This window comes from Myotis brandtii, unplaced genomic scaffold (assembly GCF_000412655.1).
Source record: "Myotis brandtii unplaced genomic scaffold, ASM41265v1 scaffold532, whole genome shotgun sequence".
In the NCBI taxonomy this organism is placed as follows: Eukaryota; Metazoa; Chordata; class Mammalia; order Chiroptera; family Vespertilionidae; genus Myotis; species Myotis brandtii.
The window spans coordinates 516,085-541,257 of NW_005369955.1; the positions used below are offsets into that span (position 1 = coordinate 516,085).

Consider the following 25,173-nt stretch of genomic DNA (forward strand, 5'->3'; position numbering starts at 1 on the left):
GAGGGCTGCTGGGCTTCTTGACAGGCCCTCTCTTGCCGAATCGTGGAGCTGAGGACACTTACGTGCTCGCTTTTGTGCTGAAAAATAAAACATTTACAGATTAGTTATATTTTAACTTATTTTTTAAATATTTCAGAGTAATTGGCAATGCCATACACACCATCATATTGTAATTGTAGCGATGAATTGAGGAAATTACTGATTTCTAATTGTTCTATTTTGTGCATTATTTTTTAGGTATGAATTGAGAATTCGTTATTTGCCAAAAGGATTTCTAAACCAGTTTACTGAGGACAAGCCAACTTTGAATTTCTTCTATCAACAGGTATAGGAGGGTGGTTTAATAGACTTTTTTTCTTTGAATTTTACTTATTACATAGCTTTATTTTAAGAATTAGATGAAATCTAACATTTGGGAGAATATAAGTTTGTCACTCTTAGCTAGTGAGAACTTAGGAACTTTGGACACTTGGTGAATTTTTGTATGCTTGGGCAGCTCTTATCAGATAATTTTATGTGGAGACAGTAAGTCCTAGGTGACACAGCCGTCGTTCACTCTCTGATTCAAGTTTAGTTCACATGCCTGAGTGTCAGCACGCTCAGCAGATGCAGACTTTGTGTCAGAGCTGACTGCACCTGTATAACCTCAAAAGCAGTTTCCATAATAAGCCAGGATTGGCTTTTTTACACCAAGAGGAGCTTGCTGTTCGCACCTGACAGTATTAGTTAGGCAATAAATACATGTGGCATAAAGGAACCAACACAATTTTACGACTGAGTAAATCTTACTTGTTAGTATTAGTGAGCTGTGCCCTCAAAATGTCTAATGAATATCAGGGACATTTGAACTACAATTTTGCCACTAAATGCACTTTTATTTCTTAATTATTTTATTGAGAGTCAGTGTCTGTTCTGAATCTGAACGACAGCACCCGAATGCCTTGGGCGTTCTGTGTGCGGGCGGTGCGCAGGGACTCTTGTGTGGTGATGCGTTTCCTTGTGTGTTTGTTGTGCCCTGTTATTCTGTTGAACTTCACATCTGGGAATCCTGAGGATCTAGATGGGGGAATGGTGAGCATCCCTGAGTGTTATCTCTTGTTATTCGTTCTGTTTCAGAAGAATCTGTATTTTTGTTGTTTTGGCTTTTTTATCAGGTTAGATATGAAGGAATCATGTTTAGATTCTCTCTACCACCACCATTCCCAGAGAAGCGGAGAGGGAACTTACAGTAACCTCCCTTACTGTTATTATTTATTCTGAAAGCTCATCTGTACTCCACTGTTCCTTGTGTCCCATGCTCTGGGATGGTGTCGTGAGGAAAACCTGTCAGTGGACGTAGTGGGTTTTGGTGGCTGACTTGTTGGACATTGTTCCGTGGATGTAGAGTTTCATTTAAAGATGCCCCAAATGGGACTCCCAGTGTGAGACAGGGTGAATGATTCACTCAATGTTTTTGACCCATTTTAGAATTTCTGAAAGATATTAATCAACACACTATTAATAAACTAGAATCTTGTTATAACTTATTCACTGTAGAGCAAGAGTCTATAAAAACAAGTTTTGACACTAAAGCTAATGGCTCATTCTAAACTATTGTCTTACCCTGAAATAGAGTTTTCCCTTTGCCATATAGTATTTTATTCCTCTTTCTCTCTCTGAACTTGTACTTGTTAAAAGTGTGAATATTTGGTTGGTAACCTCTTGCAAGCAGTGGTGGCCATTGGTTTGAAGGGCTGCGTCAATGTTTAGTCAAGAAGTATTTGTATTGCCCGGCCGGCGTGTCTCAGTGGTTGAGTATCAACCTATGAACCAGGCGGTGACGGTTCCATTCCTGGTCAGAGCACACGCCCAGGTTGTGGGCTCCATCCCCAGCGTGGGGCGAGCAGGAGGCAGCTGATCAATGGTTTTCTCTCATCATTGATGTTTCTGTCTCTCTCTCCCTCTCCCTTCCTCTCTGAAATCAATAAAAATATGTATTTTTTTTTTAAAAAAAGAAGTTATCATATTAGCTGAACTTGTACAGAAACCATTAGCATTATTGAAATTGTTGGCTCTTAGGATGCCTGGTCTGACATGAAGTTGTCATTGTTTTGTCTACAGATATTTTAAGATTTAGATGAGTATATCCCTTGGCTTGCAACACTGAATGGAACACCATGACTTAACTCTGGTGTAGAAGCTAACCGCGCCTGAGGCCGGGCACACTGTTTTCTGTCGTCCAGTCTTACTTCCGGGCTTCGGGGTCTGTTGACAAAGTTGTTAGCTGACAGAGTATTCAGAAGAGAGCAAAGCAAAACACAAACTCTCCTGTAGGGGCCAATGCACTGAGCTGACATAAAGAATCAAGTATGGAGTAGTTTAGGGTTAATACTTTCTGTTAGAGCCCTAGCTGGTTTGGCTCAGTGGGTAAAGCATTGGCCTGTGGACTGAAGGGTCCCAGGTTCGATACTGGTCAAGGACACGTACCTTGGTTGCAGGCTCTTCCCCGGCCAGGCCCTGGTCGGGGCTCGTGCAGGAGGCAACCAATTGATGTGTTTGTTTCACATCGATATTTCTCTCTGTCTCTCGTCTCTCTTCCAGTCTCTAAAAATCAGTGGAAAATACCCTCAGGTGAGGATTAGGAAAACCAAAAACTTCCTGTTAGAGATGTGAGTGGGTTTTATATTACACCCTGTGCTGCATTCTATTGCACAGTAAGATGAAAAACTCAAATATAATACTACATGAATTTGGTTTTGATGAATGAAATAAAGCAAATGATTACATTTTCCCACCTGAAAATAGTGTTTAAAAATCATGGGATTAATCTTTAAGACAGCCTTATGGTGATGTATTTTCCTCGACTGGAATTGATATTCTGCTGTGGGGAGAGTGGTCTGCTAATGGGAGAGTGGAGCTCTGGAGGGGAGAGCGTTTCCCTCCACGGAGGTTCCCCCGGTGCTTCTTAGCGTGAGCATCAGTGCAGGTGCTGAGCCCGTCATGGCCGTCGGAAAGAGGCGTATTCCCTGCTTCACCTGAACAGGTCCTCCCGCGGAGAGGTGCTCTGCGGTCGCGTGTACTCATTGTGGGAAGGCATTTGTAAAATTCTGTTAGATTCTCCTCTTTACGTGAGATGTTGAGCATGTTTTATTATTTTGCAGATGGATCACAGGTGGTGGGTAGGCGGAAGCTTGTCAGTTGCAGAGTTCACTGGGTGTTGAAATATGTAGATGTTCCTGGTCTTGCACGAAGGTCCAAAAAATGCTGAAGTTTGAGTTAGAAAACATGTCCACTGCGAATTTGCATGGGAATAGGGGCTCCCCTCCAGCTTTCCCTTCTGACAGTAGGAAGGGTGTAGAGCAGCTCGAAGTTATTCTGACGAAGTTTGTTGTTTCTTAAAGTCCCATGTGCATGCTCATAGGTTACACCAGCTCTTCTTAGGAGGAGAGGCTCTTGTTAGATCTTTCACTATTTTTTTATTATTCATCTTCATGTCCCGCATCGAGCGTCATTACTGACAGTATGTATACAGTATGCAAAGGTGAACATCTATTGAATGAGTAAGTCTAAAATGTGTTTTTTTAAACAGCATTGTTTTCCCATTCCTTTGTTGCAGGTGAAGAGTGATTATATGTTGGAGATCGCGGACCAAGTAGACCAGGACATCGCTTTGAAGTTGGGTTGTCTAGAAATACGGTAAGGCGCTAACTGCACAGTCTTTATGCATCAGTGGCTTTTGTTATTTTGGGAAATTACTCAGGTATTTTCCTTTTCTCATAAAGATTATCAATAAAATATTGAATAAAATGTGAGCAACAACTTGAGGACAATTCTCTTGCATGTCTGATGCGGTTGCCCTGTGATGTGGGCCTCCACCTGAGTGGGTGTGGCTCCGACTGTGTGCGGACCCTTGAGGGAAGGTGACGTTCAGAAGTAGTGAATGTAGCTGGTCCCTTACGGCTGGAATCTGTGCCTCGTCTTTCCAGAGAGTCAGACCTGCTTCCCTTAAAGGGGAAAGGAGGCTGTTCAGTAGAAATGGTCTGGGTTGCCCTGGCCGGGTGGCTCAGTTGTTGAGTGTTGTCCTGAGCACTGGAAGGTTGCATTCGGTTCCCAGTCAGGGCACATAACCAGATTGTGGGTTCAATCTCCAGTCAGGGTGCGTGTGGGAGGCGACCAATCAATGTTTCTCTCTCATGCTCTCCCTCTCCCTTTTTCTCTCTAAAAAATTAATAAAAACATTTTTAAAAAATAGTAAAAATTTCAAAAAAAGAAATAGTTCTGGGTTAATCCATTGTGCTTCATTAGGATGTGGGGACATGCTGCGAATTAGGTTCATTCTGTATTCGAGTTCATCAGAATGTTTGTGGCTGAGCCACAGGGTAGTTAAGTCCCTCCCACCTTACAGTTTTTATCATTGGACAACATAGACATTCTTTACACGTGTATAAAACTTCATATCTTTCCTGATTTTAGGCGATCATACTGGGAGATGCGGGGCAATGCACTAGAGAAGAAGTCTAACTATGAAGTATTAGAGTAAGTATCACACGTTGGAAACGAGCCTTCTGGAAGCAAATATTCAGAACTAGCTCATTCTTCAAATTGTAGTTTTCATTAGTTGATCTTTACTTGAAAGTAAATATTATTTAAAACATACTAGGAACTAATGTAGAAGTTTCTAGAGGGTGTCGGGGTGGGGGGCAGTACTTGATATCTGAGATGGTTGTCCACTCCAAGTTTTGGAGAAGGAGTGTGGGCAGGTGGGGGGCTGCTGATCGGGCAGCAGGCTGATCCAGGAGGGGAGACCAGCTTTTGCGAAGGCACAGAAACTCGATGAGATAACGGCTGGAAAACCGTCACTTTGTTTTGGATAGAACACCTTGCTCTGAGGAGACAGTTGGGTTACTCTTGATATTTTTATTCTAAAAATCAACAGATCCAACTTTAGAGAATGGGAAAAGCACTATCTAGAAATTTAAATTTTCACCCTGGAGTCACATCGGTGCTGCAGATTGGAAAAGATAAGAAATTAGAGAAGTAAATGGAAAACCAGGGGCTTCGTGAATGAGCGGATAGATGAAACCAGGGAAAGTGTGTTATGGAGCCAACAAGCATGTTATAAAGATGGAGTGAGCCCCACAGTAAAGACCAGTCAGGTCGTAGAGGAGAGGGTTAGACTTCGGGTGTAGGATCAACCACATGCACTGGCGTGATTTCTGTATGACGCCGCTGACTTCCATGTGTTTTTAAATATTTTATATTCAGTTTATTTGTTTCCTTATGTGATTCTGAACAGAAACCTGTATTTCACTTTTCTCCCCGATCTTTTGTGCATGCCCCGGGTCTCCTGACATTCCTTGCTGTGTCCAGGCTTTATTTCATCTTATCAGCACATGACTGCCACCTAGTGGCCAAAAGCCCTGGGCACTTGGTCTTGAAAGGAAAAAAGAAAGCTCCTTGCCCATCCGTTTCCTTGGCCAGAGTGCTGGAGCTCTTGTAATGCGATTGATTTGTAGCCTGATCTAAAGAAAGTTACCGGGTTCCAGCATTTTCACACCCTCAGCTTTTGTCCTCAGCAAATCCCTGAATCTCTTGCTTCCTGTGTGAGCCTGAGATGATGAACCTCGACTGGGTAAAGGTGTCCCGTACTCAAAAAGTTCAGTTTAAAAAAGAATCCGCCTTTAGGATTAATTCACAGTTTATTTTTTTAAACTCCCATAGTCTGTTCCCCTTTTGTTACCTAACCCGGCCCATCTGCAAGTACAGCACTGCCCCCTTGACATGGAGCTGGGAGAAGAGCAGTTTACCTGTACATTGCCGTTTCAAAGAGGCAATATTTAAAATGGGTTTCCAGTAAGTGTTCAAAGAACAAAAGACTTTCTACTAAAACCACATTGCATTGATGTCTTCTGCGTATGTGTAGATCAGCGGTCGCCAGCCTTTCGGACCTCACGGACCACCAGTGGTCCGCAGACCACCGGTTGGCAACCGCTGGTCTAGATGATGACTAGTCCTGTCCCTTCGGTGGCCTTGCTGGTGAGCTGGAATGTTGTGTCCTTCCTTCCTGGATCGCATGTGCCGGGATAAATAGGTCACACTCCTGGGCTCTGGCAGTAGTGTCATTCTGTTCATTGACTTGGTGTTACTGTTACAAATCTTTTTCTATTTCAGAAAAGATGTTGGTTTGAAGCGGTTTTTCCCCAGGAGTTTACTGGATTCTGTCAAGGTAATTAGAGTTCACTGTATCACAGTCAGATGGCCACTTACTCACACCCCCTGTGATAGGCGGTTTCCTCCCTCGTGTGTAAGTTGTGATGTTGTAGGCACAGCTTCCTGCTCCTTACTCTTGAAGAGTGTCAGAAGCTGTCACAGCTGAGGAGACAGGAGACTCGAGTAAGTGAGAGCCTGACGGTCAAAGGGAGGAGTGCACAGTGTCCTCGGTGGACAGACAGTGACACGTGGGCACAGTCTGTGGTGCAGTGGACAGGGCTGGACCAGGGCCACGGAAGGTGTCCACTCAGGTGGGGCTCTGCTGTCTGCTGGTTTGAGAAGTTGCTCTCCAGTTCCCAGGTGATGAAATAAAGTGCTTTCTAGAGCAGCAGTGGGCGCTCAGTTTTATTCTTAGAGAAACAGTAATTCTCATGTCCGATTAGCAGGTGCCAGTGCGGGGTTGGCACTTAGTCAAGCACAGAATCCCCGGCTTAGGAGTCACTCAGCACTCCATTGTGGGCATCTGCTGCGTGCCAGGTCCTGAGCGTGGGCGCCAGGGAGAGTGAACCTGGTGTCTGCATGAAAAGTTCCCATCTGATACAGGCCCCTGTGGGCAGGCTGAAAAGAAGCAACCCATGCTCGTGGCAGCAGCATTTACAGTAGCCAAGACAGGGAGCAACTTCTGTGTCCATCGATGGATGAATGGATAGAGAAGATGCACACTCAATGGAACAGTACTCAGCCATAAAAAGAAGCAGATCCTGCCCTAGCCAGTGTGGCTTGGTGGATAGAGTGTCGGCCTGCGGACTGAAGGGGTCCCAGGTTCGATTCCGGTCAAGGGCACATGCCTGGGTTGTGGGCTCGATCCCCAGTGGGGGGTGTGCAGGAGGCAGCCAATCAATGATTCTCTCTCATCATTGATGTTTCTATCTCTCCCTCTTCCTTCCTCTCTGAAATCAATAAAAATATATATTAAAAAAAAGCAGCAGCAGCAGATCCTGCCATGTGACAACATGGCTGTTCCTAGAGGGCAAGTGCTGGGTGAAATAAGTTAGAGACAAATACTGTGTGATTTCACTCCTATGTGGGATCTAAAGTCTAAATCCCAAACAAAACAGAACCAACTCATAGACACAGACAACAGATGGGTGGGTGCCAGAGGCGGGGACGGGTGGGGAAATGGGGGAAGAGTCAAAAGACACAGACTTCCAGTTACCAAGTAAACGTCCCGGGGATGTGACGCACAGCACGCGACTGCAGCTGAGGAGACCGTCTTGCGTATTTGAACGTTGCCAAGAGGAGCTTTAAAAGTTCTCTTCTCAAGAAAAAAATTTGCAACTCTGTGAGATGATGGGTATAACCAGACATTGGGGCCATCATTTTGCAATATATTCAAATACTGAGTCATTGTGTGGTCTGCCTAAAACTAACACAATGTTATGTCAGTTATATCTCATTTTTTAAAAAGCACACTGTGTATGCACTGTTAGCATATCTGTATTTAGCAGTCTGTTCTTTCTTTATTGGAAATTTTCTTTAGCATTACATCATAACCTTTTCATCTGGAAGCCCTAGGCATCCATTGTTGCTAGCGACATTTGATAAGTATTCGGTTGACTGATATGAAATTATTTTCGTATTGTAATTTCTGATACTCTGACCTAATAATACTGCTTCATTATTATTATTATTATTTTAGTCCTCACCTGAGGATATTTTTCCATTAATTTTTAAAGAGTGGAAGGGAGAGGGGAGAGACCCAGCGAGAGAAACTTCGATGTGAGAGAGACACATCAATTGGTCGCCTCCCACAGGAGCCCCAACCAGAGCCAGGGATCGAGTCTGAAACTGAGGTCCATGCCCTTTGACCGGAATGGAATCTAGGACCCTCCAGTCCACAGGCCAACACTGTCCCCTGACCAAGCCAGCTAAGGCCATGCGGCTGCATGGTGAGGAAGTGTCACGTTCTGAGTGGTTTTCTCTCTGTGAATCCGTTTGAAATTGAATAGCATGCGGGATCGATGGGATGCCTTGTTTCCCTCGCAGATGAAGGGCATATTGTTTCTCTGCTTCCTCATGCATTGATGCCGGTGAGCAGTGTGCTCCCACGTGTCCGTGTGTGAGTCCCACCCCTGTGCTCACTGTGCTCCCATGTGTTTGTGTCTGAGTCCCACCCCGTGCTCTCCTTTTCAGAGCCCCTGCGTGTGCATACTTTTCTCATATTTCTTCATGGAATTCCGTGATGGGACTTTAATGTCTGTCACCATCACACAGCCGTTCTTAGGGCTGGGGAGAGAGCTGGGTAGACAGACCCAGCAGCGTGCGTTCCTACAGACAGCCCTGCAGAGCCTCTTTGTGCCAAGCCTGCCGTTCTGTGACCGTCCTCAGCGGGCATGCCCTGGATTTCCCGTGCTGGGTCAAGAGTGTGGTTTTCTAAGGTTTCTGGTGGGAGATGCCAAGTCCGTCGGAAAGGCTGCACTGACTGCCCCCCTAGCAATGGGCCTGTGAGTGCCACGGCTCCTCACCTGTGCCAGGTCCCTGTCACGGGCAGGGGCATGTTTTTAATGCCTCACTGGCATGTTTTTAATGCCTCACTCTTTACATGTTCGAATGAACCAACGTTACCTTACACATTTCCATCTAAGATACAAAGCTCGGAGCCGCTGTACTATACACTGGAAAGTGGTGAAGGTGGTATTTCGGTGTCTTTGTATTTTATTGTCGCTATTTAAAAAGAAACACAGCTCTGCCGAGGACGGCATTTGCAAAGCTGTGACAGGTGCACCGAGTGTGTAGGGAAGACCTCTTCCTCGACGTCAGCTGGTGTTGCCGAGCGCTTGCCTCATTCTCGACTCTGAAAGGTTTTGTGATTGTCGCGCAGGCCAAAACACTCAGAAAACTGATCCAGCAGACTTTCAGGCAGTTTGCCAACCTCAACCGCGAGGAGAGCATCCTGAAGTTCTTCGAGATCCTCTCCCCAGTGTACAGATTCGACAAGGAGTGCTTCAAGTGCGCGCTCGGGGTAAGTGCGGCTCGGGGAGGCGCGGGCGCGGCCCGCTGGCTTTTCTTACCTGGTGTATCTACATTTCTGATGGAAATGGAATTTGTCACATTTCGAACATCAGAATGTGGGGAAATGCCCCAAAAGTGTATCAGTGTGAGTACAGTCATCTCTCTTGATGGCATGCCTGTGTTCAGTTAGACTCTATTCCAGCTGCGCAGGCTGTTGATAACCTGTTCCCGAAGGGCTAGTTTGCCCTGTTCAGACTGTCTTCCCAAGCAGCCATTAGCTTCAGACCCCCTGGAAGGAGCGCAGAGTCTCTGGCGAGGTTAGGGAGATGCGGATCGATGAGGTTATAAATACTTCATGTTATTCGGTTAGACAGATGAATGGCTAGCTCAGCCAGCCTCCCATTGGTCCTTTAATGTGCCCCGGCTCTTTATCTAAAATAGTTCTTTTTCCTTCCGGTACCTCTGCCTTCACCTGTCTCACCTTCAAAAGTCAAGCTGGATTATTTCGGTGGAGCTGGCGATCGGCCCCGAGGAAGGCATCAGCTACCTCACAGACAAAGGCTGCAATGTAAGTCTGCTCCGGGCGCCCTGCCACTGCTGCACACGCCCCCTCACGTGGGCTGGCTGCCGGCCGAGGGCCGAGCTAAGGAATGGGGATTCGCTGGGTCTGTGGCACTTGTAGGCGGAGCGAGGGAGAAGCCAGGGAAGGAGCTGTGAAAGAGCCAGGCCGGTGGCAGGAACCCCACGGGCACCTGCCCCCTGGGCCCAGAGGAGAGTGAGCCTTGGGGCCGTGCTGCCCAGACGCCAGGGCAGGGGGCACGGGGGTACCCAGGGGCATCTCCGAAGACTCCTGTGCCTGAAAGCAAAGCTGTAAAGATGCTTTGCTGGGAGGAAGCTGAGTTTGAGTCCTTTGTGATTCAGAATTCCCACTCCGCCCCAAGGTGTAACCCATGTTTTGGGGGGCACTTGGCAGGAGAAGCTGATAGCTTGTGATGTGATAAGAGCAGGAGGCCGTAGCCAGGCCCGTTGCTTTGGATAAATGTGTCGGAATTGACTGCATGCAGAGGAGTCACCGATGAAATGCTGGAGGGCCACAGAAGAGGCCTACTGGTCTCCTGAGAAGTGAATTCCGCTTGGGAACTGAGCACAGGCCCTTGCCCTGTCTGCATGGGAAGGTCCCTGGGCACCTCCCACCTCCCGAGCTCCGTTCCACCCTGGAACTTGAGGTCTCGGACTCATGCAGGCTCAGGATGTGCTGGGAGTGGGTGGGCCCAGTCCCTCCCTGTGGGAACGGGAGCAGAACATTCGCTCCGACCAGGAATTTCTCATGGTTCCGTCTCCCCCTCCCTCCCCTGGGTGGCGAAGAGCCAAGTCAAGGACTCCCTTCTACTTCCCTTGCCTGTCTGTCTCCTTGCTCTGGTACCTGCGTGGCTCTTGGCCAGTTCCCGGGGCAGTGCCCCTCCTTGGCCACCAGGAGCACAAAGAGCAGGCACATCCCAGGCCCTGCAGTGAGCAACGGTTCCAGCGGCTCCACCACTGCTCAGAAGGAGAAGCCCCTGGTGCTGCTGGGACAGTCCCTTCCCTCTGACACCCAGGCGTAGGGGAGGGCGTCCTCAGGAGAGCGGGGGGTGGGACTGAGCCTTCTGGGATGCGTGGAGTCTGTCTTTGATGTGTGGTCCAGTGTGTGCCTTTTCTTCCCAAAGCCCACACATCTGGCCGACTTCAATCAAGTGCAGACCATTCAGTATTCAAACAGCGAAGACAAGGACAGGAAAGGAATGCTCCAGCTCAAGATAGCGGGCGCGCCTGAGGTACGGACGCTCACTGCCGCCGCGGGAGATGGAAGCGGAGGGGCATTTTAGAAGCCGCGGTGTTTGTAGGGTGAGGTGTCCATGGGTCCTCAGCACTGGTACATTACAAATAATCGTGATTAAATGCCCCAAGAGTAGAACAGGACACAGATTTAAAAATCAATTGAAAGCATCATTGTGAAGATGATTGAAGATTAATGCGAATTACCAAGGCAATCAACTTCTTAAAATTATGTAAAAATACATGTATTCTGTAAACTGTGTTATTTCCCACACCACGACGTCTGGCCCCAGAGCCTGGGTTCTCCATCAGCGTGCGTGAGTGCACGAACGACAGGTGTGGCGTGGGGAGTGAGCACCAGACCAGTACTGCCTAAGGTAGCCTTTCTGCAGATGGACGGGGAACACGACGTGTGGAGGAGTCGGGCCAGCGCGGCGCAAACACTGTGTGTGGTGTGGAAGCGTGTTAGGCGCTCATCCCTCCCCTGCGGTGCACGCCAGGCCCGGGGCGGCCCTCCTGGCCGTGCTCACCTGCACTGCTTCTCCCCTGTCCTCCTTCCTCTCTCCCTTGGTGGGGCGTTTCTGAGGCTCTGGGAAATGCATTTGATTCTTAGTATTAAATGACATGATAAATATTGAAACCTTGTCGTAAATGGGGATTTCCTGCAAAGAGCTCTGGAAGTTCTTGTGGGGTCCTGTTGTTTTCACACGGTCCTTTCTTTGTCCTTTCCCCGACGTAACAGTGGGTAGTGCAGGGAGGCAAGTTGCTCACTTACAGGGGATGGTAGGTGCTGCGAGAAGCAGCACAAGCCTGTGTTTGCAAGTCCAGCACAGCTCTGAGTGTCGCCTGGATGGCACTCCACGGGGGTTGTTAGAAGGCTATCGAAGCGCCTGTTTTCTGTTGGAAGGAGGGATGTCTACGCTCTTGGGCAGCACATGCTTGAGAATAGTGACATTTCACTCATTCCCTTTCACTTAGAAAAGCTGTGAAGGATGGTTGGTAACATTTACTCCCCGTTAGTGTAGTTTCTACAACAAGCCCTACCTTAGCTTGCTGGTCCTCTGCATTCTTCCTTTCATTAGAGGGTGCAGAGGGGCAGGCGTTCTGAAGGGGAAGACTTTTTTCACCTCCTCGTATTCTAGAAAGTGAGTCTCCGTGTGAGTGATGCTTCCGTTTTCGTCTGGGTTTGCCTTCTGTCACAGTCTAGGAATAGCGTCTTAAATATCAAATTTCCTTTTTCCCTCAAACCTCAGGACCAGCCTGTTTCCCTCCCACCCCGTTTCCACGGCATCTAGCGATCTGATGTCACGCGCAGCTGTCCTGCTGGTTGTGGGGAGAACAATAGCGGCTCTTTCTCGGTCTGTTCCCCTTTTAGCCTCTGACGGTGACAGCACCGTCCCTGACCATCGCCGAGAACATGGCCGACTTGATCGATGGGTACTGCCGGCTGGTGAACGGAGCCTCCCAGTCCTTCATCATCCGACCCCAGAAAGGTGAGCTTCTGTTTCCGTTGGCGCGTGCCCACCGCGTTGTGAGACGAGCTGCCCCACAGCCTGGAGCCCCTTTCGATAGCTCTGAACGAGAACGCAGACGAGTGACTCAGCCCGTAAGTCTGCATTCTTGTTTTCCTAGGGAAGTGGCCCAGCTCCCGCCCAAGCGCTGGGTGTGAATAGAGCTTAAAGGAAGCTGGTGTGTTGTGAGCGATGCACTCAGAGTGTTCTCTAGGTGACCGTTAGCATTTTTAAATAAACTTTTGGGATAATGTTCTGGGTTGGTTTTTAGTTTCTCTTCTAATTCATGTAAATAAAACTCTTTGCTGTTTTTTCTTGTACATCCCAAAAGCTTAGAGCAGCCCAAGAACAAGATTAGTTCTAAATCATGAGGTAAAAGCAACAATTAGGATGAATAATTATCCTAGAGGGGGCTGTATTGCTTCAGAAATGGTGTGTGGGTTTTGCAAAGCAGTAGGAAGGGATGTGTCAGAGGCTTGGGCTCCTGAACGTCAAAGAAAGCTTTCCCAGCAGGACAGTCGCGTGGTGAGTGCAGCGGGCACTGGGCTTTGGAAGTGTGTCGCCTGTGGCTCCAGTCCAAGCCTCTGCTGCCCTCTGTGGCGCCTCCTCTCTGTGCCACGGAGCTCATCTCTGAGCACAAAGTGTGGCCTGTCTTCTGTGGGCTTGGGGGGGTCCACTCGCATGTGTGTGAAGGCCTGGGACTGCGCCTGTGCACACGTGTTCCCAGTGTCAGTTCTGTGTTCCCGTGGCTGCCACGGCTGCTGTGAGCGGGACGCAGTCTGGGAACCCTGACTTGGAGATTGTTTATCTGTGAGAGACAAGTGACACCGACTTTAGAGCCTGGTCGGTGGCTCCACAGTCGTCCCCCAGAGCTGCCAGCTGTGTGGCAGGCGGACACAGGGTCCCTCCGGCATGCACCTGGTGGCGAAGGTGGCTCCAGAGGAGAGTCCGCAAGGGCTGGGTGGTGTGTGCCCACGTGAGCAGGCTGGGTTTACCGTGGAGAGTATAGAAAAGCATGAGGAGCCCTAGCCGATTTGGCTCAGTGGATAGCGCGTAGGCCTGCTGACTGAGGGTCCCGGGTTTGATTCCGGTCAAAGGCACATGCCCAGGTTGTGGGCTTGATCCCCAGTAGGGGGGTGCAGGAGGCAGCCGATCCATGATTCTCATCATTGATGCTGCTATCTCTCTCTCCCTCTCCCTTCCTCTCTGAAATCAATAAAAATATATTAAAAAACAAACACGAAAAGCACAAGAACAGAGAGCCCCAGACCAGGAGTGGAGGAGCAAGCAGTGTGTGTGCACACGTGTATCGACAGGAATCATTGGAACCTTTGTTGCTGCTAGTAAGCTCATTTATCAAAACGTAGAAGGTCCAGCCCTTTGTTATGGAGTGTTCACTGGACCATCAGGCCCCTGGTCTTTGAGAGCCTCCTGGGAAGACACCCTTCATCGTTTTGTCACTTTCGCACTTGAACTTCCTTTAAAGGGCTGTTGCTGAGATACTGGAAGGGACTCATCCTTCTCAGCCCTGATTTCTACGGATGATCTTCCGAAGGGAATAGAAGGAACCTCACCATTGTCTTTCCTTTTTTCCCCAGAAGGCGAACGGGCTTTGCCGTCAATACCAAAGTAAGTGCTGCTGCGTGCACATTGTGACTCACTGGCTAGAAACTGGAAATCACTGCTTCCTTCCCACCTGCCTGGCCAGCCAGGCCGCCACACTCCCGCATGGGGACTGGCAGGCATCTCCAGGTGGAAATCGAGCCGTTGTGATCACGTGATGTGTGTGGGTCTGATGAGAAGCTGCTTTTCTGTTCAGTAGGGAGCTCAGGAGCCGTCAGAGCGGCGAGACCGGGGCCGGCTAAACAGTTAGTCATCGCTGGTCTTTCAGGGACCTGGAGACAGGGACCATTCTGGCTATTTCACAAGTGAGAGCATTCAAAGTTATGAAGTAATTTATGTTCACTTTTTTACTTGTTTATGTCATTAATTTCATAGTCAGTGTGTTGATGTATACAATTTTAAAAATTGATAGTAATGCCTAAAGAACTTACTTAATAAGGTCTCTTTCTCAGCCAGTGTGCTGGGACCTGGTGACCAAATGACAGCTGAGGCTGGGGTACAGGGCAGTAACCACCTGCAGTTGTGCGCTGAGCCCAGGCGGGTGGGCAGAGCCCCGGGCCTGCGGAGGAGCACTCCCCTGGGGCCCGGGGCGAAGGGGCTCCCAGCACCCCCTGCCCTGCCCCCCCTGTTCTCCATGCACTGCACCGCCTCCCACGGCCCCTCCCGTTTTCAGCTCTTGTTCTCTTCTGTCTGGGCTGCCCCAGGGACCTCTGTGCGAAGTCCCCAAGACCACCCCAGGTTCATGATTCTCTGGAAAGGACTCCGCACATGGTCACAGCTGTGCAGTGGTCCAGCAAAAGGACACCAAGCCCCACCAGCATGGTGGGCACAGGGGTGACATGCAGAGGACACCAGGACAGGCTCCCAAGAGCGCTCTCCCAGTACACTCAGCAGGACACCCCTGTTCCTCCAGCAACAAGGGAGAACATGTGAAGGGTTGTTGATCCAGGAAGCTGGTTAGAGACTCAGTGCCCATGGTCTTTACGGGCTCCTGGGCACAGACACACGCTGCCCGGAATGGACTAAAATTCCAGACTCCCTGAAGGAAAGCAGGACTTCAGGAGGACCTGTGTTGTTGGTGCAGTGTAGGCACAGCGCTCTTATCCCCTGCCAGGGCGGGGAGGCTGGGAGCCCTCCTGAAACCCAAGTCCCCAGCACCAGCCACAGGCACCTCAGAGGACAGCAGTCCAGGCCTGTGGGTTAACTTTTTTCTGCTCACCTACTACCCACCTTTGTCCAGCTTTGCCCATTGTCCTATCCATTGTCGGCGCTCCAGCGTGGGGGCGCTTCCTCATTCAAGCCCTTGCGTGATCGTGGCTCTGAGGATAAATGCCAGCGTCCTTAGCCCGCTGGGCCCCGCGTGAGCACGCCCCTGCCAGCTCCCTGGCCTCGTGCCGCCACTCCCCACACTCTGCTGCTCAGCTGCATTGCACTTTCAGTTGCTGGAGTGCCCCCCTCTCGCTCCCGCCAGGCCTTGGCGAATGCTCTTCCTCCAGCCCCCTTGTTGCAGCCAGGCCTGCTCACCTCTCAGGTCTCACCCACCTCACTGCCTCTGGAAACCTCCCATGAGCCCGTCCTGGAAGCGGCCCAGTGTGCTTTCCCATAACATATCCCACTTCACCGTAGTCCTCAGACTCTGCAAATCACCTGTTTGCTCGTCCACAACCCCATGACTTCGTTGAAGGCCAGGGTCATGTTGTGTCCTAGCCCTGGGCGGTGTCTGGCACACAGTAGGCACACAGTATGTGTGTGGGTGAATGGAGGGTGCTTCACAAACTCAATGATGTTTAATAAGTATTAATGTCCCATATCAGGCCAGGAACTAACGCTCAGAGTATCTTCAATCGTGGAAAGTCTTTAAGGATGACTTTGAGGATGAAAACACACAGGAATCCTAAGTGTAGACATAAATGCGGGTGGAGCAGGTGCTGGGTTAGAAATGGTCACAGGCACTAGAAAACCTGAATAAATAAAGCAAAGGTCAAGTCTTAGAGCAGCAGCCCCCGTTGTTGCCCTTGACCAGGAAGCGTAAGAAGGTGACTTTCAACAACAGACAGGCAGACCCTGGGGAAGGGGCCCGGGCCGAGCAGCAGGGGACGGAAGAAGGCAAGGCAGCCTCTGCCCACGCCCGACGTCCACGCAGGGGCTCCCGGCGGAGGCCGCTGCAGTGCAGAGGCGCGGGGCGGGGTTCGTGGGAAGACAGCTTTGCCTGGACTTTTCTTAAAGGCACCGTCTTAGATAGAGAATTCCATAAACGGAGTTCAACTCTGTGGCTTTGTGCCGAAACCATTCATTATCCAGGTTGACAGTTTCACAGGGACTGTCCCAAGCTCCCAGAATCGATGTTATTTAAGTTCCAGTGTTTCCTAGTTGACATTCCGTATACGAGGAGAGTTTTATTCAGGACTTGCATAGCCAAAGCCTACATGTCTGGGAAAAGCTTCTTCTGAAGACTATAGGGTTCCTTTATTCTGTGTTTTCCGAACATTTTTAACTGAGCTATACTTTCATCTTTTAAATGTCACTAAAACCTTTGGCCAACATTTTATTTTATGTGGATAAATATGTAAAACACTAATGTTGCCCCATCTCCTGACACCAGTAGCCAGATATGTGAGCTCACCTCTTCCCGCCTGTGCGTGGCGATGTCTGCTCACTGCCACCTGCTCGTGCCTGTGCTCTGGGCTCTGGGGCCAGTCCTGAGCAGGGTTTCAGACTGTTGCAGAGAGCAAGTCCAGTTCCCGGTCACAGAGCCTTCCGTGTCCACCTGAAGTTCTGACATTTAAAAAGTTAAGGCAGCTTGGGGAGGTCAGGGTTTGGGCAGTAGAATCCAATGTTTTCAAAAGCCCGTCCTCTGAAACGGGAGTCTCCACGGGAAATGGCCTGGTCCTCCTGGCGGTCATGGTGTGGTTTGAAGGCGTGATGGCCGCTTGGTCCTGAGCACAGCACTCAAGCAGTCCCCTCTCTGTTGCAGGCTGGCCAACAGCGAGAAGCAGGGCGTGCGGACACATGCAGTCTCCGTGTCAGGTAAGGGGCTCGGCCTGGAACCACAGGGCCGGCTGCGCAGGCTTCGCTCCCAGCAGTGCAGTAGGAGGCGGCAGGTTCTCCTATTACGACCGCTCCTTCGGAACAGCTCATGAGTAAGACCTGGCTCCCAGCGTGGTAATTTTACCTTCGTTAAATAGGTGTGAGTATGGCTCAGAGGTGTTTTTGTAGATGAGATGTACATGTATAGTTCCAGATTACTCACGATTATATAGAATTCCAAGTTATTCTTCAGTTTTACTGTCATGTTAATCATATCTACTGTGAACAGTTTTACTTTTGGAATTGCCATTGTAATTTATCTTTGCAGTTCAGCAGACTCGAACAGAATATACTTTGCATATCATTGTTTCTGGAAGTTCAGAATATGTGAAACACTTTTAGATGGTTTTTGTCTTTCACAATTAACATAAAATGGTGTTTGAATATTGCTTTTTAAAAACTATAGTTAAGATAATGGCATAAGCATGATCTTAGCTGTTTGTTGGCATGATGAGTGTGGTGTACTTTCCTTGGTATGTTTTCAAAATATATGTGTCCTTTTCCCCATTGAAAATGTGAAAACAGGAAAGGGGGGAAGAAGCAGCATCTTGGATGGACCCAAGTTTGCTCCCTTACAATACACATTATATATGTACACACACACACACACAGGTCTACACATGTGTCTGCACACACATGTAACCTATTCTTGGGTGTACGGCACGTTTCTAACGTATGTAACAGCTTCCTGACAGCTCTGGTATCTGACAGTGTGACTTAGGAGAAGCCTAGTTCCTGTTAGTGTCATTTGCCCTGAGTTCATCTCTCCTGAAGTTTAGTCTGTGCTTTTGCCTAATTGATGACGTGGCTTCTTTTTGTTTTCCAACATACACATATCATCGCTCCTTCTCTTATTGTGCACACACATCCTACAGGCCCCTCCCAGGAGTATTGTGCGGTATTGATGCGCTGAGCAAAGATACCCCAGCGATGCGTGGTGTGCGATGGTGTGTGTCGAGCACCCCCTCAGAAGTCACTGAGCACTTCCCGCCAGGGTGGAGCGGAGGGCGGTGTGCCTGAGCGGAGCTGTGCTGGTGGGCGGTGTCCCAGGGCTGCCGGCTGCGGGGTGGCCAGCAAGTTACAAATGTTTTTAAATGCATCTCTGTGCTGAGACTTAGAGGAATGCATTCAGGTAGCGGGGAAGGGGAAAGGCAGGAGCAGTCGGAGCGAAGTGAGAGCCCCTGTCTCCCGGATGATCCCTGCGAGTCGCTCACTGCGGTTTGTTCTGGACGCTTTCGGGGAGGTTTGCGGCAAGGGCCTTGGAGGCCCTCGGGTCCGGCTCCCGATGGATCCCTGGTTGGGAACTAGAGCTCCCTCCTGACATTCTGGAGACGGCTAGCAGCCCGCACTCACACTTCATTGCAAAGGAAAGGCAGTTACTACCCCCTCAGTAAGACAGCTGCAGTTGTGCTCTGTGTGGAGAGTTTATCTTGGGCATCCACACCAGGTTTCTCTATAAAAATGAGTAAGGTCTACAAAAATGTCTCATGTGGAGCAGTGTGCTTCTTTGGGCTCATTATTCTGGGCCTAGAGTAGGTTTTTAGCCTAATTACCAAGTGGGTTTTTAAATTTTTTTTTATGAAACTTGTGCGTATTATAGAGCACAGGTAGAACTTAGAACCCAGAGGCCGGTGCTTGTAATAAGGGGTCTGTAAGTGTGATCACAGCGGGAGGGGGGCTTGGATCAGGACAGGGCTTCAATAAACTTTTAAAAATTGTTCATAAAATATGAGAAACCCAAGTGTCATCTTGCTAAATGTATTGCTAATATCAAAAGGCCCCATTATTTATTTTCTTGAAAGAGAAAAATTTTAAAGGAAGGCTGGAAACTTTTAAAATGCAAATTTTAGAATTTGAACTCAAGGTTTCTCCCCTCTCCTCCTAGGTGTGCAGCATGTTGTGGCTGCATAGTAATTGTGGAATTTATTAAAATCAGCCTGCACGAGTCAAGACAAAAACATATTTGATATTTTTACAAGCAAGAAACCATACGAACGTATGGCTATTGTTATGCTTTTGAGTGTTTAATTTTTAAAACTTTTTTCATGAGAAACTTTATTCTGAGAAGCAGAGAGGGTGGCATTGGTATGCCCCTCCTGGCACTCACCAGCGGATGCCACCGCTGGTCATGCTCTTTGCGGCTTCCACCCCCACACAGGTATTCCCGCAGCTGGTTTAAAGCACCGAAGACGTATTTCATCTGTAAATATTTCTAAAACTTAAGGACTCTTTTAAAAATATTTGCTGCAAGAAAATGGACAGTAATTCCTTAACACCACCTCCCCAGTGGGTGCGCAGACCCTCTGATCTGCCCTCTGCCTGGTCACGCTCAGTCTGCTGGCGGGCGTCGGAGCAGCAGCGCTGCTAGAACGGCTGTCCCGTCCACCGGCCGCCAGTCAGGGCTCCTCGCTTTCCTTTTCTGATGGCAAGTTGTTGGCTGAGGGCATGGCGTCATGCTGTCTCCCACACTCTGGGTCTGGCTGGTCCAGCTCTGTTACCGTGCTGGGTGCGTTGCGCTCAGGCCCCTGTATTCCTGCATTTCCTCTGAACTGGGCGTTAGGATCCAGAAAAGTTTGATCAGAGTCGGGTTCAGTGGTTTGGCTTTTTTTACAAGACTGCATCCGGGTGATGCACATCCACGTGGCTGTCTTTCTGTGGCATTCAGAGCAACCGATAGATTTGGTACATATGATGCATCCATTATAAAGCTCCTGTGAGCGTGTCCTGATGGCTCTAGTAGCTACTGACCCCCATGCCACGCCTGTATTCCATCAGGGCTGCAGAGTGAGGACATGCAGCTTCCGCCATTTCCTTGTTGGTTCCTTAGCTGGGCTGTGTCTAAAGCAGTGGTTCTCAACCTTCTGGCCCTTTAAATACAGTTCCTCGTGTTGTGACCAACCATAAAATTATTTTCGTTGCTACTTCATAACTGTAATGTTGCTACTGTCATGAATCGTAATGTAAATATCTGATATGCCGGATGGTCTTAGGCGACCCCTGTGAAAGGGTCATTCGACCGCCAAAGGGGTCGTGACCCACAGGTTGAGAACCGCTGTTCTAAAGACAGCTTTCCCCAGCAGCTGCTCAGTCACACTGAGGAACGGTTCCTACTGCAAAGACTGTCTTATTCTTTCCCTCCATCACCAGATTCTGAAAAAGTTGCCTCCCTCCCCAGGTGATGCTGTCCAGTGGGGTTCCTCTTTCTGAGCCTCCTTAGGAGTTCGTGGATTTCTAACATTGCTGAGGGCAGGGCTTCCCATGACCACCCAGGTTGGATGATTTGCTGGAAGGACTGTTTTTTCAGAACTCGGGGCTGAGATCAAGTTAACGTGGTTAGCACTGAACCATCACGTCAGGAAAGGAGTGGGATTGAGAGGCCTGGTCGCTTATGTGACTGAAGATCGGAGGACACACTCACCACGTGGACTGGCCTTGGCATTCCCTGATGCTGCCTTAGGTGATGCTCCACTTCCCAGTGCTCCTGGCTTGTTGATGTCCATAACTTGTGGCCATCTTGACCCTGACTTGGCTCTCCCTGGAACCACACCTGACGTCCTCATCTTTTTTTTTTTAATAATTCTTTATTGTTGACAGCATTACATATAGTCCCCCCTTTGCCCCCATTGACCCACTCCAGCCGGCCCCGCCCTCCACCCGAGGCTGTCACCACCCCATCCCATCTTTCTTGATGGGTCCCTGTGGGTTTGCGGTTACATTTTCATGCCTCTTCTGTCACATGTCACTGCTACATCTTAAAAGGCTGTGCTGTGTGTCCCTTGTTTGAATTCCCTGTGATGTGCCTGCTATTGCCCTGCTCTACTCTACTAAATGTTCCTTCTCTGTTTCTCACTGTGCCGTGAGCTCCTGGAGGCTGGGATGTGTCTTGTTGATCCAGCAGGTGCCTCCTCTAGAGATAGTTGACTTTCCAATGAGCTGTGAGTATGTGAATGAGGGAGTGAATGCATAAGTGATGCTGGTGGGTAGAGAGCTTTGCAACTTGTGTATTCAAACATCCTCATCACCAGTGTTTTTTGTTGAGGTAATTTGCATAAGTGTATACAACCGGTCTGTGAGTCTGTCTTTCTGATGATTTGGGGGAATTGCCCATAAAGCTCCTTCACAAATCAGGATTTGTTAGGCTGGTTTCTGCATCTTTTTCTTCGTGGTTGAATGTCAGATGTTCACGAGAATCTGGAATTATGTGTTGGTCTTTACTTTTCATCCTGTTTTGTTTTGTTTCGGTTTTGTTGTTTGTAAAGGTATCTGTACCTTCACTTGGCTGACTGCAGAGTCTTGCGATTCTCCTTATGTCTTGCTGGAAGTTTCTGTACCTAGTGCTAATCTTTGCTGAAATAGGAAATTGCATGTTAAAATAGTAATTCTTTTCCAAACCCAAGTTAATCATAGTAAGAAATGATGTGTCAATAGTCAAAGTATTGCAATTTTGTGTTTATTTTATAGCTATGTCTTAAAAATGTTTCTTTTGTATTGAAATAATGTTTCTGTTTTTCTCTTTCTCTCGCCTCTTTATAAAGGAGTGAGTCACTGCCAGCATAAGGCTAAGAAATCTAGGAGCTTTCTCCCTTTGCTCTTCTGTTCCCACGAACCTCGTACGGGTACTGCACTCATATTTGCACAGGCCATTGTTAGCCACAGCACCCAGGCCAGCATCTGCCCAGATGCTTGTAGATGGTCTCGAGCAGAGCGCATCGTGACAGGGTGTCTGCGTATGTGCTGCCCCGGCCCAGCAGCGACGGGGCGAGTGTTTGCGGGAAGGTCTTTGGGCTGCTCTGTCGATAGAAGACTCTGTTTGCCTGCTGGCTGATGTGTACATGCATGGCAGGGCGAGGAGCTTCCGGCTCCACGTGTGGGTGTGGGTGTGGGTGTTGGAGCGCAGGCCCGCAGCTGCTGTGTTTGCACCGGGGTTTCCTGACGGGGCATGTGGCTGATGCAGGGAGTGGCCATGCGTCGAGGTGCTGTCCGGGCTTGAGGCAGCTGTGGAGGGATGCTGCGCAGCAGAGGCTGCCAGGCCACGTGGAAAGGGTCTCGGAGAGCAGACTTGTAGGGAGGGAGCAGGAGATTCTCCAAGTACCGGGCAGATCCAGATGGAAACTGGCCCTGTGAGCCGGCCCCTCGCGGCCTTGCGCTGGGCTCACCTGAAGAGCCGCCAGGGCTGCCCCTGCTTACCCTTGAGCATACACACCAATGACACTTGCTTCCATCTTAACCTGAGAGGGTCCAGATTTCCTTTGGGAGTAGGGGGGGGTTGTAGCCATTTTAACACTTAATTGTGAGAGGCAATCCAATTAATTTTGTTCAGTGTGGTAGAGACCACCTTGAACTCTACCGCACCACAGTGTAACTGTGTAATGTGTTGACCGCAATGCCTTAAGTCAAGTAAACACGCTGCCACCGTCTTTCGAAGTAGACCTTGGGGGGTAGTTTTTTTGTTTTCCTTACACTTTGATTTACTTGTCATTTTAATAGTGTTTTCCCTCTCTCTCCTCCTCTCCTCCCTTCCCCCTCCCTCCCCCTTTCTTTGCATGCCACCTGGATCTGCAGATGAAGTTAGTGGGGACGGTAATGTTTATTTTACATTCATGTTACTAATGTGAGATGGCTATTTGCTGATGTCATGTAGCTCAGGACTGAGTGAAAGGCAGGAGGTGGTCTGTGTGACAGCACGTGTGCGGAATGCTGGTGTGAGTGCACGTCTCATGGGAATTGCTTAGGGCTTCGACATGGAACGATAACTCCATTTCTTCACGACGTCTCCCTGGTACATTTGACTTGTATATATTCATGGTGAATTTTCCAGGTTTTGTTATTCAAACCAAAGTTGTAGAAAAGTGGTCCAGACGTATCGTTCAACAGGACCTGTCCCCCTCGAGAGCACACGGCCCCCTAAGTGCAGGATCTGAGCCGTGCTCCGTGCTCCGCGCTGCGTGTGGGGAGAGGGAGCCGAGAGGAAGGGGGAGCGATTATTCAGAGTCACACCCACTGAAATCATGGGGGAGGTGTCAGCTGTGGTGGTGACCGCTGTTTCCCAAGCAGCTGAGCAGAGCACCCAGGCAGCTGGAGTCTCCCTGCCCGCAGGGTCTCCTCTGTCTACCTGTGCCCGCCACGCGGAGAGGCAGCCTTCACCCACGGACACTGAGCGAGGGTGCACTTCTCGCGGGAAGACGCACGGCTGCTGTCCCGGCCGATCTCACCTGTCTGTCGGGGGTGGGACTGATCACTGTGCCTGACAGCAGAGTGCTTGAGGGGAAGATCTCAAGTCAGCGGGGCTGGAACAGTGCGTCCTGGGGCCTGCAGCCTCGGGGCCCTGCAGCCGGGGAGCCGAGCGCACTTCTAGACACTCCTGGGAGGGGCAGGTTAGCGGCTTCCACTCAGGGATAGTTTCTGTGCGTGGCGATTCTCTGTTGTGCAGATGTGGCCACTGATGACCCAAGGCCACCAGGAATTGAGTGGCCAGGTCTCAGGCTGCAGCCTCCGGTGCGCCCCTCTGCCCGTGCTGTCCTCAGCTGCCATGGCCATCCTGAGCAGAGGCTGGCCTCCTGTGCCCTCCCTCTGAGAGGTCTCCCCACGGCTGTGCGATTGCGGAAGCACAAGTTAGGTCGTGAAAACGTCCTTGCGTGCTCCCGCATTTGAATTTCTAATGCTGTGAACTATACAGGGCAAGTACTGTTACCCCCATTTTACAGACAGACAAACTGGGCCTATGCCTTAATCACTTAGTCCAGGTCAGGGGTCCACAAACCAAGGTCCACAGGCCCAACACGGCCCGCCTGCTGTTGTTATATTGCCCCTGGAGCTAAGAGTGATCATTGCATGTTCTAATGGGTGGAGGGGAAACAAAAGTATTTGTCGCATTGAAACTATATGAACTTCAACTGCCAGTGTCCACGAGTCGGTTTTATTGGAACACAGTCATGTGGCTCATTCACATAGTGGCTGTGGCTCTACCCATGGAGTGTGAGCCACATAGATGAGCGTGATCAGCGGAGGCGGTGTGAGCAGCGTGTGGGCCTCTTACAGGAAGTTCCCGACCCTGGCTGGGTCACGTGGCTAGTGGATAGGAAAGGGCAGGGCGTGTCAGAGCAGGTGGATGGAAGCTTTGAAATCGGTCAGTCCCCCTGAGTGGCCGAGTAACCTAGTCGAGTAACCTAGTCACTGAACATGGGAGAGGGAGTGGGTTGCCCTGTGGGACAGATGACTCATTCACTCCCTGAGGGCTGCGGGAGGGGTGTCGGGAGCAGGTTGTTAGAATTGCAGATGTTCAAGCCAGCACGAGGGGAAAGGGCCGCCGCTTCCTGCCAGCGAGCAGAGGGGGCCTGGTGACAGGCCCACCTTGTCTGCAGCCTCTCAGCGCTGGGAAGTCGGGAGCCTGAGGCTGCCTGCAGCCCCACTGACAACTGTGAGGGTGTCATGGCCACTGCCGTCCCCCCCAGACTCCAGGGCCTCGAGCTCTTCGGTGCGTGTCCGTATGGTCAGGAGTGCCTCCCTGTCTCCCCCTCTGCTTCAGAGTGAGAACTTGGCACTTTCTCTGCAGGTCTCTGAGCTGTTGGTTTCTGTACTGCTGTATGTCTTCGTATCACTTTTATTTTATCACATACTGTGATACCAAGCCTTTCAAATTATAATGTTGTCTGAGGTTTTAGAAGTCTCCATTTTTAAAAATTGTTTATTTCAAAATGGTTAACTCCTGTTTCTTACAAGAGCCCGAGTGGCTCCCTTCTGTCCCCACATTTCATTTCAGAGTCTTTTGTTAAGCTATCTCACACAAAAAAAGCAAAGCCATTGGCCTAAATCATGACAATTTATTGTTCTTAAGTATTCACTAAGAACAGACAGGGAGGAATACAGAAATAAAAGCTTGAAAGGTTTGGGTAGATTAATTTTTTTCTTCAATCCTGTACGTAGTATTAGGGTTAGGGGA

General features: G+C 49.4%; 1 protein-coding gene across 10 annotated transcripts in view; it reads left to right on the forward strand.

Annotated features, from left to right (window-relative positions):
* PTK2 (protein tyrosine kinase 2) overlaps positions 1 to 25,173 on the forward strand; it is a 99,908-nt gene that overhangs the window by 22,434 nt on the left and 52,301 nt on the right. For 5 of the 10 annotated variants that reach the window (XM_005877797.2, XM_014549035.1, XM_014549033.1 and 2 more), the window contains exons 4-15: positions 238 to 325; positions 3,596 to 3,675; positions 4,453 to 4,515; positions 6,151 to 6,205; positions 9,071 to 9,211; positions 9,692 to 9,769; positions 10,905 to 11,012; positions 12,389 to 12,506; positions 14,123 to 14,153; positions 17,122 to 17,174; positions 21,770 to 21,850; positions 22,797 to 22,814. In XM_005877797.2, the coding sequence (XP_005877859.1) occupies positions 238 to 325; positions 3,596 to 3,675; positions 4,453 to 4,515; positions 6,151 to 6,205; positions 9,071 to 9,211; positions 9,692 to 9,769; positions 10,905 to 11,012; positions 12,389 to 12,506; positions 14,123 to 14,153; positions 17,122 to 17,174; positions 21,770 to 21,850; positions 22,797 to 22,814 (914 nt within the window). The remainder of the gene's footprint in view (positions 1 to 237; positions 326 to 3,595; positions 3,676 to 4,452; positions 4,516 to 6,150; positions 6,206 to 9,070; positions 9,212 to 9,691; positions 9,770 to 10,904; positions 11,013 to 12,388; positions 12,507 to 14,122; positions 14,154 to 17,121; positions 17,175 to 21,769; positions 21,851 to 22,796; positions 22,815 to 25,173) is intronic. The other 5 variants (XM_005877803.2, XM_005877796.2, XM_005877795.2 and 2 more) reach the window with 2 other exon arrangements.